Raw genomic sequence first — 16,481 nt, forward strand, 5'->3', positions numbered from 1 at the left:
AATAGGCCATCTTCATCTGTCCATGGTGTTTACCATCTTCTTGGATGCAATCCATCCATCGCTTCCTCAGCTTTCTTAGATGCTCTTTCCTACCATCCTCGTCTGAACCAGCAAAGTCATGCTTCCTAGATTTTGCCAGACACCTCATAAACTCTGACTTCCACCCTAATGCTTTCATTTTGAAATCTGTCACTTCATGCAACTCCTCCTATGGTACAAAGAAATCACAAACACCTAGTGGGCTTGAACCTGCCATCTTTTTACCCCTTCCATAAAGCATTGTGAGGTGCACTGTTGCACTTTACATTTGGGCTTTTAGTCTCACTGGCATACAGTTGTTATATATAATACCTGAGATGTTATTGCACATTCTTCCAGCACTCCCTGGTGTGGACTGTAACTCACATTCATGATCACCATCTTCTGCCACCCAGCAACATAACTGAATTGGGGTCAGTCTGGTTTAATCTCTATGCCATGTTCCTTTTCAACCCATGACAGCTTAGCTGGTCATATCACTGATTTACTATTTCCTCTATGGGGTTGTTTTTTTTTAGGCTGTCCTTATCACTATGCTATCTGCATAAAGCAGCTTCTCACCTTTTCCCATCAGGATCTTCCTATTCACACCATCCAGCAATGTGATAAAAATCAGCAGACTGAATGCCAACCCTGGTGCAGTTCAACTTTCACTTCAAAAGGGACTTGTCATTCCAAAATATGTTTTGATCACTGTTTAGTGGCACCAGCTGGGGGGCTGGGACTGGCCACTCAAGCCAATATATAGCACACAGCTGCTAAAGTGCCATAACATTTGGCTCAATTTGGTGCCCCAAATTTCATGGTGTCCTATTCAGCTGCCTGGTTTGCATATTGGTAGGGACAGCTTTGCTGCTAGGTGTTCCTGGGGCAAACTATTGGAAAGTCCTAACATCTTCAGGTACAAGAGATGGTTTAACAACAGGGATATCTGCTGCTTCTGTGGCTAACTGCTTTTGTGGCATCCAAACTAGAGAAACGCCTCTGTTTGGCCCGACTTACATTTTCTGGTGGAATCTTTCCTACTTTGAATGAGAACAGATTGAACAGCCTTCGTACATGAATAATTGGGTCAGATGATCAGTCATATACCAGGGTGTGAGGTACAGAGAGTTTGGGTTGGGAGGTTTGATCTTGCCATTCTTCCGGGTTAATAGATCTAAGAAGGGATGGATGCTGTTGGAAGGGCTGGCATTCCTAAGCAGACCAGAAATCAGAATTATTTGAACCAGCTGGGTATGAGAATGACTCCAGCTTTATTGTGACGAATCTTTCAGAGAATCTGCAGGAACATGTTTGGATTGTTTTCTGCTTTTCTAGGTCCAAACACTTTGTGCTCCGAAACCACACCAAAATTGTAAGAGTCACAAAGAGGGAAGCTTTGACACTGGCAACTGACGAGATACTCAGGGACTTGTGCAAATATGACTCTACCCTCTGTAGTAGGGCAGTGGTCACCTCCCCTCCTCTGAGTCAGGGTGTATCTAGACTACAGAGTTTTGTTGACAAAAGTGGACTTTTGTTGACAAAACTATACCTGCATCTACACTACTGCTGAGTTCTGTCGACATAATGTCGACAGAACTCAGCAGTTTTGTCGACGCTGGTAAACCTCATTTTACGAGGCATAACGCCTTCTGTCGACAGAGTTTCTGTCGACAGGTGTTATTGCATGTAAACTGTCCTTTGCGTCTACCTACCATGTCGACAAAGCAGTTTGCTTTGTCGACAGAACTGAATGTAGTGTAGACGCTCTTTGTCGACAGAAGTTTTGTCGACAAAAGCCTGTAGTCTAGATGTACCCTCAGAGAGAAGCCACACCACCTCACTACGTCATTAGCATCGCTGTCTAGTATCAATGGACTTGGTGAATCAGGTGCTTGTGCCCTCACCATCTTGGTGATCTGGAGCACCAGTCTATAAGTGCAAGTGCTCACAGCCAATGAGTTTATATGTTCTGGCTCTGAGGCAGGGCTGCACTAACAAGCAGTCTCTAGGCCCACACCCTCAGGACCTAGACTGTGCAGCACAGCACTCAGCCTGTCTTCCTAGCTCTGGCAGATGACAAACGTTTCAGCCTACGGGAGGGAGGCTGCTGTCCCGGAGTTGGGGTTGGCAGAAGGGCAAGAAGGGTACGTGGACCCACCCTACCTCACCAGGTCCCAGCCCAAGGCCCTAACAGTGGTGGAATGTGGGTCAGCAGGAATTCGCCCACAACATGTTGACATGGATTCAGGCCACAACCCAACCAGACAATAATCTAGAGTCTAGTGTCTCTAGGCAACAGTACCCCATCTACTTTACATTTAACCGGTTAACTAATTAAACTGGATTTGACATACCTAATGATACTAGTTTTGCAAATCACTCTGAGATCTCTGGAGGGTGAAGTACTTTATCCAGCCCTAGCAGGCAAGGCTGTAATACTAAGGATTAAGACCTTCTTTTAACATTTGGCCTCTAAAGGCAATCGAGCTATGGAGAATTCAAGTCCCTCACCCCTTTCATTAGGCAATGAGATGTGCCCTTTTGTTATCTCTTGCTTTTCTTTATGCCATTTCCTTGAATATTAACACAGATCATCAGTCTAAGGGTGCTGCCTCAAGCTCATACAACATTTACACCTACTAGGTGGGTACAGGGCCAGTTCCAGGAATGTCAGGCGGCAGCTGGATTTTCAGTTGTATTCAGATAGTTGTAGCTGCAACAATCAAAGTCCCTTGAAGTCTACACCAGTGACTTGTTTTTCTTAGCAAGTTTCCCTACATTTCTGAATCCCAAGCATCAATCTCCACAAATGCAAGCACATTAATCAGAGTGGCAGGTTTTCGGGAAGTCAGAAGGCTGGTTCTTCCTGTCTTTTGCTCCGGTTGACTCTGAACAGAGTGTATGGAAGGATTTCAATTCATCATGGGGATAAGAAATACAACTTTAAGGAACAGAATGGGTCACATGAATCTGTCCCAGTCTCTACTCATTTCCTATTCTTTCTCCACTCCTTGCAAATATTGCGGGTGTGCCTCCCCACTACTGCTATTACCTAAGAAGATAATGGCAAATACAAATATTTTTATTCTTTACCAGAGATTTCTTTGCTGAGTTTCTGTCTTCTCTTATCAACATTTCATATTGCTGGGAATTCATTCATTTAGCTCTGGGAGCAAATATTGGGCTTTTACACACCTCCTACATTTTGAGAATCGCCTCCCATTCCCTCACCCCTTTTGGATGCCAACTTTATGCTTGACACCACTCAGGAAGGTAGGGATCTGGTTCCCTTCCCAGCAGAGATGCCCTTAATTCTCAGCAATGGTTCCCTGCAGTGCTCTGTGAAGGAGCAAATTCAGTCTTTTCCCCATGCCTGATGGTTGGAAAAACCATGCATATAGTTGGCACTCAAAAAAACAAGTTGAAACCTTCCATACTTATAATTCCAAAACAGGATAGTTCTGTTGCCCACTCTGTGGGAGTTTTGCTTTAAAACATCTTATGCCAATAGAATCAAAATAATCTATGCAAAGCTTAAGGTTTAACTCACACGTGAAAGAACAAACAGGTAGCATTTTTGGCATATAAAGGTAACACCGATAGCCCCAAATTTCTTGGCACTTTCCTGACACCTCTGCCAACTAGCTGTCAGCCCTACAAATGGTCTTCAGAAACAAGTGCCACTACGGCAATGTGAAGACTAGCAGGAGCAAAGTAAGGCAGGTAGCTGCATTGCCCGGTAGTATTATTTGGTTTCTTTCCTAAACTGTTGCAGAACCAGTTCAGGAAAAAAGAAATCATGGCAATCACTGGGCCAAATTCAAATGGAATGGAAGATAGTGTAAGTTACATGTCAGCAAATGGATTTCTGGGGAGCTTAATTTGGTGTGATTTAAATATAAGAGGCTAACGAAGGGTGTAAAGTACAGCACCACAGACTCCCTTACACGTCACTTCACAGTGTTAGAAGGCAGGAACAATCATCCAGAGGGAGGGAATTTTTAAAAAGAAGCAGATTCTGAAACTCCCTATTTTTCCATGGGCATCTTGAGCCTGACCCAGATGGTCATCACTATCCCGTGAAAGGCATTCTGTGTGGAGGTAGACACAGCACAAGCTGGAAGGCCACATTTATCTGGCAAGCTAAAATAAAGCAATATTCCCAGGTACTAGCACACAGCTGTCTACTACATCCTAAAGATACCACAGCTATACAACATTTGGAAAATGCAGCCATGATGGTAGCCATCACTAAACACCTATTTCATGTATAAAGAATACTATTTGTACAAGTATAGTACAAACTCCTAAGAAAGCCATTCACTTACATCAGGGGTGGCCAACCCATTCTGGGCAAAGAGCCAAGATATCAGTGGATCAAGCGTGAAGAGCCGGGGCAAAGTTGGGGTGAGGGGTTGCCCCTTTAAGAAAACACGTTTAGTGGCTTTTTGGCCACAGCAAGCTCCCGCTGGCTGACGCCATCTTTACCAGCAGACACCATCTTTAATGGCCACGCCAGACTGCTCCCCTGCCTAGGTCAGCACAGGGAGCCAGGAGGAGAGGGCTGTTTTTGAGGTTGCAGGGGTGGCTTTACGAGCCATGGGTGGGGGGGGAGGCTTCGCGAGCTGCACCCTGGTGGGAGGAAGTGCCACATATGGCTCACGAGCCGTGGGTTGGCCACGGCTGACTTACATGATCATGAAGCTGCAGTTTAAAGGTGGAAACAGGCTAACGTTGAACATCTGAAAACTGTCATCATCAAAATTTTGCCTCAAACTTTAGTTTAAATTTTGACCAAACCCTCCCCTCTAATCTCCCCCACCCCCAGATTTTCAAAAGTTGTGATTTGCCCCAAGCTGGTTGGAATACTAAGTGACAAAAATGTTCAAAAATCTTTTGACCATCTCTAGTTCAAACACAGCCCAACAATAAGGGAGAAAGTAAGACCACCCCTACACATAAATTAACTCTGGTTTATGTGTAACCCTTCACAGATAGGCTTAAGAGCAAATTAAAACAAACCCAACAAGAAGAGTCGTGTCCATTTTGCAACCTATAATTTTTAAATATAACATTTTATTGCTTAGATGGTTTGATACAGAACAGCTTTACTTTCAATTTGAATTTGGAAGTACTGTACAACTGAATAAAGAGAGGAATAAAAGTACCAAAACAAATGTGTGATTCTCTGTTCATGTGGCATAAACCAGTCTTGTACACAACTCGTAGCAGCAGTTTAAGTTCCCTTTAGAAAAAAATATGAATTCTACACATTTATTATTGTTTCCTGCATGGGCTGAAATCACTAAGATTAAATTTCCTTCTTGAACAGAAAGGAGAGAGAGAGACACACACGCACACACAGAAGGGGAAAGAAGATTATGAATCATTCTGAAAATGGAATCAGACTGTCACACGGCTCCAAAAAGCCATTTGAGGATAGTCACAAAACATAAGTTTTCTCTTTTTGCGCTTTCACAGTCAAGTGCTTAATGTAGTGATTGAATTATTTCAACGCTAAGTCCATTGCAGCTCTGACAAAAGAATTTCAGAAGATCCATTTTTTTTGTAAAAGCCCTGAGAAAGGAAAAATAAAAGGATTCAAACAAAAAAAAATAGAGAGAGAGCGCGACAAATTAGCTGAACATGCAAACTAAGCCTAAGATTCACCCATAGTTTAAACATGTTATAAACTTCACAGTTTAATATTGGGGAAAAAACAACAACAGAAGTTTTCTCAGTCAAATTCAACTAATGAAAATGTCAATAAAATGTGGCAAGACCTTATAATCTACTAGGATATAGATAAAGGCTAAATAAAGCTTTAAATCAATAGTGATTATTGCTAGCAGATGTCCCGGCAGACTGCTGGGAATTGATTACTTGCTACATTGTTCTGCAGCATATAGTTTAGTAATGGCTTCTCCCCCACAATATTGCGCGGTTTAGTGTGGAGAGCTGCAAAAAAAATCCCAAGAATTAAAAATAAACAACAAACAAAAAAACCAAAAATACCCAAAATAATATAATTATTATAATAGTAATAAAAAATTAAAGGATGTGTGAACCTGTTTAAACTAAGTAGAAAACACCAGGTAAAGTTTTAAAGGAATCATTGGTTCTCATATTTATTAATCTGAAGTAACTTATTTCAAAACTGGTTCATACATCCCTAATAAAAAAAAAAATCACATATACCTCAACCATTTTTTCTTATTTTAATATAAGAGAATATCACTTGAGAACATTTTTCTTCCTTTGAATTCTGTGGAGTTGGATTTCAGTCTCCAGAAATGTGTTGATATCTCTCTTCTTCCAAGTCTAAGGAAAGCAGGACATGCAGGCCCGCTGACGGGGGGAGCAAATGGAGCAATTGCCCTGGGACCTGGGGCTCCTGGCCGCTGCTACTGCATCAGCAGCTGGAACCCCAGGCTCTTTAAATCACTGTGGGAGTACAGCTCCGTGCAGCCCTGAGGATGGGGGTAAGGCTCAGTGCCATAGTCCAGGCAGCGCTGAGGGCTGTCTGTCCTATCCCCATCCCTTCTGACTAAGGGCCTTCCAGGGCATGGAGCTGCCCCCCCACCCCACCTTGCCCAGGAGCCTGTGGCAGCCCCTGAGGACATGTGATTTTGCAGGGGAAGGGAAGGGAGGATCACGGTGTGGGTGTGGGGGCTAGGTGGTACAGAACGGCACAGTGAGACTCCGGCAATACTATGGCTCTGTCTGTCCGAGAGATCATGACCGAAGGACAACAACAGAATGCTGAGCATACCTAAAAATGCACAGCTACAGTAGGATACATTTTGCTTAATTTAGTAAATGAGGGTGGTTGGAATATCTCCTGTTGTAGGCAACAGGAGGCCTGTGGAAAAACCCCAACTCCCAGCATTAAAGTAGTTAAACTATCAATATGCAATTTCGGAACACACACTAGTCTTCAAGCATCAACCCCAAAACCTCAGGAAGAAATAGTTGTTTTGTTTTAATTTATTTTATTTATTTTAACATAACATGTTTTATATTTGTAGTTTTATTACCAGTAGTATTTTCTTGCTTTAGAAAAAACGGTAGCAAGATCACGGTAAGGCTCGCATTTCTTTCTTGCTTTCTTTCAGCTGGAAGACTGAATAACTTGCTCATTAGTAACAAATGTCATCACTGCTGTGATCGGAACCAAACTACTATAGCATTTGCAGTGCCTTCCTCACGCACTTGGGGAAAAGGGAGGAGGGGAGACGATCCTTTCACGACCCTCTCCACACACGGCCATGCAGGCACGCTATCACTAGTGAGATGTTCCCCTGTACATTTGTGAGGATTACTTGCTGGCCTCCATTTGATTCTCCAGTCAGAGGAAGGCTTCCATTTAAGTACAGTAGAAGAGCTGCAACATGAGAGGGGAATTGGTGAAAGCTTAAACAGAGGATCCAAGCTGCACTGTAGATCTCCGAGGGCAAATATTGCCCATTCGTTTCTGCTGACTGCAGAGACTAGCAAACTGATGAATTTATAAAATAATAATAAAATAATAATAATAATATATTGAAGCAAATCAAACATATATAACAGCGGGTGCATAATTTCCATAGGTTAAATTGCTATGTAACTCTTCTCTGTGTACTCAGTCCACAATGGCCAGAAAGAATGTCTTAAAATGGTAACTACACCACCATTTCTAATGCTGAAAAGTGGAAACAAGTTATGAGGTTGAAAACTCTTTGTCTTTCCTGGTTTTGGCTTTAACCAACTTTGAATACCTTCAATGACCATGTCATTAATACCTGTAACTGGATTAATGCTCCATCATATGGCAAAATGCAAGAACACACATACTGAGAAAAATCAGCATCTCATCTGTATTTCCTCTGGCTATCTCACTTGAAATTCATGTAATTTTCTTCCAGTTATTGGCTGTGGTATCCAAGGGCTTTCCCCACCCCACTGCCCCCATTTCCAGCTCAGAGAACAAACACAGCGACTATCACAGATATACAAGAACAAGCTCACACACACTCACACACACACACACACACACACACACACACACACAAACACACCAATACAAAAGGTAACATTAATGCTTAAATGAAAAAGGTCCTCTTCAAATAATTCATTAAAATATTACAAAAAAATCAATTTTTTGGGAAAAAAAATCTATGATACCAAAAGACCTAATAAAGTAGTAAGGCACTCAGATCAGTATATACTGTTGTCTCTTGCATTATTATACTGAAAGGCATATGGCACTGAATCCAGTCTGCCATACTATCCCACAGATGAAGGTTACTCTTACAAAATATACTCCAAAACCTTGCTCTGCTGGCTTTTGTTTGTGTGCTGGGATAGGTCCAATTTCATAGCAAGAAATTCACTCAACTCCCAAAAGCTGTGGTGCATTATCTGCAGAGGCAAGAATGTGATTCATGGGAGATTTTTTGTTGTGCATCTCCAGCAAGTCCTGAATGAAACCTGACGGACTCTCGTGATCACAGTTACCCCGAGATTCCTGATCTTTTGTGATCTGTTTCTGTGCATTCTTGCTGGACTCCGCAAGGCAAGTACTGGATATTTGTCCAGGGGTTTTCTCCTCTTTGCAAAGGGAATCCTTTGCTACATTGGCCAGACTTTCTTTTCGGTTTCTAGAGACAGATGAATGGTTACCAAGGCCTGCAACTGAGTCACACTCGTTTTCCGAGATGGGGTTAGTGCCACTGTGGACCGACTCATTTTCACTGTCTTCTTCACACCTAGACTGAGTTTCCTCTTTATCACTCTCCTTTTCATGGTTCCTAGCATTCTTGACTTTCTGGTGTATGCGCTGATGACGAACCAGGCTGTGTTTCAGAGTGAAGGTCCGTTCACAGGTCTGACATTTGTATGGTCTTTCTCCTACGATAGAATTAAGATAAAAACATAATGGTCAGATTATAAATACATTTCCCTCTCTTTTCAGGACAGTACAACATACAAAACTGCTCTAGAAAGACACTGAACAGCCACATCAGACTTAACTGTCTTATTTACAGTGTGGGGGGAAAGGTAGGTGGTTTGATTTCAGTTATAATTTAAAACGGCTAATTATGTACTGTAGATAAACAGATATTGCTGGGACATAGATGGGGAAGATGTATAAATAAGCGGCTTAGGGTTTGCAGATACTTGGTTTAGTCTTGTATTAAGAGAAAAGTTTGTATTATAATAAAGTGCATATAGTAATTAACTGGGGCACAGTATATACATTAGGGATGTTAAATAACGGCTATTACTGTAACCATATAGCTGCTAAAAATTTTAGTGGTTACACGGTTACATGCTGGCTCACTGGGAGTAGGGCTGGCAGCCAGTGCAGTCCCGGCTGCTGGTCCCACTCCCGGGAAGCCACCTGCTCTCTGTGCTGCAGAATCTCATACAGGGCTGGCGTTTAACTGTTTGGGTTACTGGTTAAACCATTACAGTCTTATATCCTTAGCATAAATAACATTGCGATTTCCATTTTCAGCTGTCTCTGAGGGGCTAGATTTGTTTTCTGTGGATATTTTAGGTGAGGGACTAAGTTACATGTTCTTTTTTAGCTGTTGGAAGGAGTGGATCTGCCAAAGACCATCAGTCCTCAAACTGACCCTGGGATTGTCTGATTTTTTCCCCCACATCTTGTATTTAGTGTAGTCCCAATGTGCACTGTAGGATTCCCTTTTATGTCACCTGCTACTTGGATATCAAGGCCAACAGTTAGGTTACTAAATAAAAGCCCTGATTCAGAAAAGTACTGAGCTTCTGCTTGGGAGTTGCACATAAGCAGCACCTTTGAAAATGAGGCTGCTTTTTTTTTTTAGGTGTGTCAATTTTAGGCACCAACATTTGTAGGTACTGGCTTTATTGAAATCCTATACTAAAAAAAATGCTTGACTTGCGACTTCAGTAGCAACTGATATTTACAACTCTATCTAAAAGCTATGTAACCATATGGTTTCAAAATCTGTCTGTAAAATGAATTTTTATGAATTTACCTCCAACTACCCTACAGAAAACACAAGACAATGATTTTACAGAATTCTTCATTCTTGCCCATGGCCAGCAGGATCAGGTAGAGAGAGCGCACATCCAGCTCATATGGTTATTTTTTGTTAAATCTTTAGCCATCATATAAACCTCATAGGATTCTAAAGGCATCTGCTATAACATGTATTTTTAAAGGGACAATGCTGTAATTTGGGTTGATGGGTTAGTAATCAGACACACTGTATTCAGCAGCTATAATAATCCATCATGTCTGTTAAAAGTCTATGCCCTTAAATGAGCAACTGTTCTCCCAGAAGTGAAGAAAAGTCTTGTGAAACTCAAAGATGTTTGTGAAACTGAGCCAATGGCATTGATGCAACAGGTTTTTTTACAGGATTAATCAACTGCTCCACTTTCTCTTCCCCGCATCCCCCAGAAAGAATGGAAATTACCACAAAACACTAAAGATTAGCCCTGGGTACAAGTAGGGAGGAAGGGACGCAAAGATTGAATGAGGCTGATGGGCCCAGTTTTACTGGGCAGCCAATATTTTAAAAAGTCAGGCAGCATGTGAGAAAACATTTCTTCCTCAAACACAAGTGGAAGGATGAACATTTTACCCACAAATTATTAAACTAACAAGCATGGAACTTGCTTACAAATGAGTCTACATATAACAAAACTCCATAGAATCATAGAATACTAGGACTGGAAGGGACCTCCAGCGGTTATCAAGCCCAGTCCCCTGCCCTCATGGCAGGACCCAGCACTGTCTAGATCAGTGTTTCTTAAACTTTTTGAGACCAAGGAACACCAAACAATAATATATTTTTTTTATGCGGAACACCTATGAAGATTCCCCCCCCCCCCAAAAAAACCATTGTTGTCAGACAAAAAAAAAAAAAAAGAGACAAAAACAAAAAAGAGGTCGCAGCACATCTGCGAGTTGTTCACAGAACACCAGTGTTCCGTGGAACAGTTTAAGAAACACTGGTCTAGATCAACCCTGATAGATGTCTGTCTCACTTGCTCTTAAATATCTCCAGAGATGGAGATTCTACAACCTCCCTAGGCAACTTATTCCGGTGTTTAACCACTCTGACAGGAAGTTTTTCCTAATGTATAACCTAAACTTCCCTTGCTGCAATTTAAGTCCATTGCTTCTTGTCCTATCCTCAGAGGCCAAGGAGAACAATTTTTCTTCCTCCTCCTTGTGACACCCTTTTAGATACTTGAAAATGTCCCCCTCTCAGTCTTCTCTTCTCTAAACTAACCAAGACTAATTCTTTCCATCTTCCCTCACAGAGCATATTTTCTAGGCCTTTAATTAATCCATCTCTTATTAAGTAAAATGAGAGTCCAATAGCGATTCAATGTGTAAATGCTGAGCAAGCTTCAAAGCATGTAAATTTATCAGAGGTTCCCGAGTCAGAGATTAACTTTACTCTCAGAAGGGTCTGGTTAGAACCAGGAAAAAAAAATTTCTTTTTGGCAAAAATATGTTCACACAAAACTGGCAAAGTACTGCAAAGGAACCCTACTGTAACTCAGAATCTGGCCCTGTTTAATGCTGCACAAGCTCTTTCGTGCACTACACATCCTGCCTCCATGGTCAACGGAAAGGAAAACAAATTATGCTAGTCTGGTATGATTCCACTAATATGATGGCTTTTAGATCTTTTTAAAAATGTGAGTGCAATTCAGTATTCATAAATGTGAAGAGACCACAGCAATGGATTGGCCCATTCTTAGTAAAATTAATGAGAAATAATCTCATCCTGCCTTGGAGGAGAAATGCACTAGAGAGGGGTTCATGGCTCTTCCATATCTTATTTTATTCTTCCAACAAAGCATTGTACAAATTTCCCCCACACAACCCTGCCACTGCACCTTAGTCTTAACCCAAAATATTCTTACCATGCTTACCCTAGCCTTCTTTTTTGTTTTATTAATAGGTCTTTTTTTAAAAAGAAAACCTTTCAAGAAAGAGAAAGCATCTCATAGATTTTTGCCACAAATAAATTTGAATAAACAAGGGGAAAAAAGTCAATGTAAATAACTGAAAGAGTCCCCAGTTGGGGGGGGGAGGGGGAGGAAAGAGAGGGGGAGGACATCACAAAGACAATTTTATAGAAACAACAAGCCATGCAGCTAGTTAAATGTATTACATTTGGGGAAAAAAATCACGCATTATTTTTCAAGACTATTACAGAAAAAGTTAAACTGATTAAAATATATTTGAAGTTACGCAAAGAAAGTGGGAGAGTAGGAGAAAGCGAAAGAATCCAGTAATAAGTCCAACAAGCCTTCAGGAACAATGAAAATATTCAAAGTATCTGATGCATGGATTTTTGAGGAGCTAGTCCTCAGAAAGCACAAAAACACTATTTGGGTCATCAGAAAGTGCTATGTTAGACTTCAGAATCCTTCCCCCCAAGGCTTTCTTGAACACAGGTGTATCTTACGATATAGTGATTTTGTAATGGACACAAATAAAAACAAAAATGAGACCAAACTAGTTTTTCCTTGTGGCACCACTAATCATGTTAAATTGCGGTTAATTGACTAGTCAAGTAGTTGATGGAATTTCTATCGACTACTTGACTAATCGATAGGCACTTCCACATTTGTCCTTTGAGCACGCTGGGGCTCTTGTACATTTCAAAGGAGGAATGTGGAACTCTGCCTGCAGCCCAGGGCCAGAGGGAAGTCCCTCAGGCGTGCCTGCTTTGAAATGTACAAGAGTCCCCAGTGGGGGCTTTTGTGCATTTCAAAGCCACAAAGCCCTCATGGAGCCGGGGTCAGTGGGGGACTCAGTGTTCCCCGCTGACCCCAGGCTCCATGCTGCGCTGCATGCTCCAGGGTCAGGTGCGGACTCCCTAGCAGACCTCAGGTTCAGCGCGGCATTTCAGTGGAACCCGAGATCAGCTGAGGACTCCCCAGCTAACCCAGGGATCCGCACAGCATTTCCTCAGAACCTGTGGTCAGCTGAGGACTCCCCAGCTGATCCCTGTTCAGCTGAAATGCCGCACAGAGCCTGGAATCAGCTGGGGTGTCCCCAGCTGATCCTTTGGGGTCCATGGCGCTGCCTCTTTGAAACACTGAGGCTGACCCCGGGTTCTGGGGAAATGCTGCATGCAACATGGGGTCAGCTGGGGAGTCAATGCTTCTGCGTTTCAAAGTAGCAGCACCGCATAGCTGATTCCCAGCTCAGCTGTGCAGCACTGCCGCTTTGAAATACTCCTCCTTCTGCCCTCTTTGCTGCCTCATTTGATAGAGGCAGCAAGGAGGGGGGCAATTGACTAGTCGACTGACAATCTGATAAGCATTTGCTTATTGGATAGTCAACTAGTCCTTAAACACCACCACTTATTTAGCCATGAAAACTAAATTCACTGCAACGCTTATCCTTCAGGCTTGTAGCCCAATTTTCAAAAGTCATTTTCATTGACATCAAGAGGATCTGTGGATGCTGAGCACTTTGGAAAAGTCACACTAGTGAAGATTTGGTATGGTTTTTTTTAAAGACTTCAATCAGAAATTGGTTTTACATTGGAGAAATTAATACGTTAAGTGTCTTAGTGTGGGTTACTTAAGTGAAGCTTCACCTCTGATTAAAATTTAAATATGAAGTACCCACATTTAACTGGAAAATATGCATCAATGAAAAGTTATGCCAAAAAACAGCACACAAAGGAAGTCCCTTTTCCTGATGTCATTCCAGCTTATTGGTAAGTGAAATTAAGTATGCTAAAATTCTACACATTTGGAACAGTGCGAATGATTCCCATCACTTTGGGCTCAAACTTGTCGCACACTGCAATGTTGAACAATATGTTATTGCATAAGCAGAACCCCATTTATTCCAGGACAATGGCACAATGAAATCACCAGAGGGCATTGTACAAAATTTATTCAACCTGTTATGCTCACGTTCACAGAAAGAGCAACGGCTGATCAGAGTGTTGCCTCTCTCTGAGAGACAGCGAGGAGTGTGAGCAAACTTATCCACCATGGCAGGGAAATGCTGGGTCTGTGGAATCATATGATAAACGGATCCCATTCCTCCAATGTATTCCATTTATAGTGTCATTACACTCCAATGTGCAACACAATATAAGAGAAGTGCAGACACACAGAAGGGGAGAAGCAGCTGGATATAAAATCTGTTCAATAATCTCCCCGCTCTCTCTTGAACTCCAAATTCCACAGCACGATAAGTGGAAAAATAACCCTTTAAAAATGTATGCTAAATACTAACCCCCCCCCAACACACACACAGATAAATATATAATTAACAATGTATTCCCACTGAGTTTTCAGAAGATGTACAGGATTTTGAATGTTTACCCTTCTCTCCCCCATTCCTCTCCTATCCATTTTATGTTGCCACAGAAACTTAAACTCGTCTCATAACATAGTTTGGTGTAGGGATGTAAAATTCCATTTAATTAGTTAGCTGGTTAACTGATTAAATCAGGGCAGGAGCACCATGGACGAGGGCCTGCTCCACTCTGGCTGCTTCTGACCCTGTGCTGGGCTGCCGGCTGGGAGCCAGCATCCTGCCTGTGGTGGGCCGTGGGGCTGCTTCTGGGTAATGGTTAACTGTAACCCAGTAAGCATCACCCATTAAGATTAACCAATCACCTGTGAGTTAACCATTTACTCACTCACATCACTATTTGCTTGTGCAGCAATTAGAAATCCTGGCTACTACTGAGCTCCATCAGGCTGAAGAGCTCAGACAGGATGCTGACCAAAAGCAGCAATCTCCTCCCTGCAGTTGTGTTCCATGTTCTCCCCTTACCTGTATGGGATCTCATGTGTCGTGTCAAGTCCTGTAGAGACCAAAACCGCTTGTTGCACACAGTACAAACTTTCTTCCTCTTGTCTGCTTTTGCGGTACTCTTAGTCCCATTAGTCTTTGGCTTTTTGTCGTCATCACTCTTCTCAAAGGATTTTCTCTCTGTGCTCTCTCCCTCAGAGATGCTTTCACTCTCTTCATTCTCCTTTCCTGTGGTGTCACAGTCCACAGAAGATTCTAGCACCTTTAAGTTCATTGGGGGCTCTTCCTGATCAAGAGAGGAGTCCTGCTTTGGGGGAGCTCCAGCTCCACACTGAACACTTTTGCTTTCATCCTCACTGCTCTTTTCATCCTTTCTGTCCTCACGAGCATGGGCCTTTTTGTGCCGGCCAAGAGTGCCAGCAAATTTGAAGGTTTTTCCACAAACATCACAAGCATGTTTCTTTTCCATCTGAGAGCTGTTACCTGAACTCTGGTCACTCTCTGCCAGCTTAAAGTCCATCAGCTTGCTGGCAAAATTGAGGTCAAGGCTTTTGTTACTTACAGAGTCTTCTTCCGGTCCCTCTTCATACTCATCTGCTTTTTCTTGTGCAGCCTCTTCTCCTTGGGGTGAGTCAGCCTTTTGCTCTTTTTTGGGACTGCAGTTGTTTTCCGGTAGCTCCGTTTCTTCCTCTGGGCGCTCTCTCTCACAAGAGGTCAAATCTAGCACCGCACCTAGAGTCTCCAGATCTGACTGACTGTCTGTAAGCAAAGAGAAGGAAATTTTTATCAGTCAGTGATCCTCCACCAGAATTAACTACATGTTCTGTGAAGGCATTACAGACTTACTAGCATCACTTCTAATTCATTCAAATTATCTACTAGCCATGGCTAGTAAATGTACAGCTAAGAAGAACACAACAACAGACACCCAAAATGAGGCCATTAGGAGTTTGCAACTACATACTTTCTTCTCCAACATAGAGCTACTGGGTTCTTGGATCTCAGTTTCATTGAGCCATAGCATAGTAACTCTCACTACAGAGAACAGATGGTAATGCTCAGATACCAAACAAGGGAGGTAAATGCAGTACAGGCAGTCCCCGGGTTACATGGATCCAACTTACATTGGATCCCTACTTACAAACGGGGTGAGGCAACCCCGCACTAGCTGCTTCCCCCCAGCAGACCAGGGAGACGCGAAGCTAGCGCCCCCTCCCCCCAGCAGACTAGGGAGACGCGGAGCGGCTTTTCTCAGCAGACACCTCAGCTTGAGAATAAAGGACTGAGGGAAGTGAGGTGTGGGAGAATAAAACTGAGCTCTGGAGAAATGTTTGGCTAGAGTTTCCCCTACAATATGTAACAGTTCCGACTTACATACAAATTCAACTTAAGAACAAACCTACAGTCCCTATCTTGTACGTAACCTGGGGACTGCCTGTACTATTATAAATGCATTCCAAAGATTTGCCATTATTTATTTATAGAACAGGAAAGCTTTATGCATTCTAAGAGACTACTTAGTCTATTTAAGATGCAGTTTCTACATAATGGAGCCCCTCTGCAAAATAAAAAAGTGCAATTAATTAATGTAATTAAGTGTTAAAGATTATTATATTCCAAATTTGGGTAGACAAGAGATACAGGTCTTATAGCGACATACATCTGACAT

At 42.3% G+C, this 16,481-nt stretch overlaps 1 protein-coding gene across 10 annotated transcripts in view; it reads right to left on the reverse strand.

The window, feature by feature from the left end:
* Positions 1-5,083: 5,083 nt before the first annotated feature.
* The window catches only part of RREB1 (ras responsive element binding protein 1), a 176,854-nt gene continuing 165,456 nt past the window's right edge, over positions 5,084-16,481 (reverse strand). For 9 of the 10 annotated variants that reach the window (XM_006138792.4, XM_014581417.3, XM_006138791.4 and 6 more), the window contains 2 exons: positions 14,834-15,571; positions 5,084-8,916 (listed from right to left, as the gene is read on the reverse strand). In XM_006138792.4, coding sequence (XP_006138854.1) covers positions 8,396-8,916; positions 14,834-15,571 — 1,259 coding nt within the window. In that variant the 3' untranslated portion in view covers positions 5,084-8,395. The remainder of the gene's footprint in view (positions 8,917-14,833; positions 15,572-16,481) is intronic. The other variant, XR_003087285.2, reaches the window with a different exon arrangement.

This window comes from Pelodiscus sinensis, chromosome 2, assembly GCF_049634645.1.
Source record: "Pelodiscus sinensis isolate JC-2024 chromosome 2, ASM4963464v1, whole genome shotgun sequence".
NCBI lineage: Eukaryota > Metazoa > Chordata > Testudines > Trionychidae > Pelodiscus > Pelodiscus sinensis.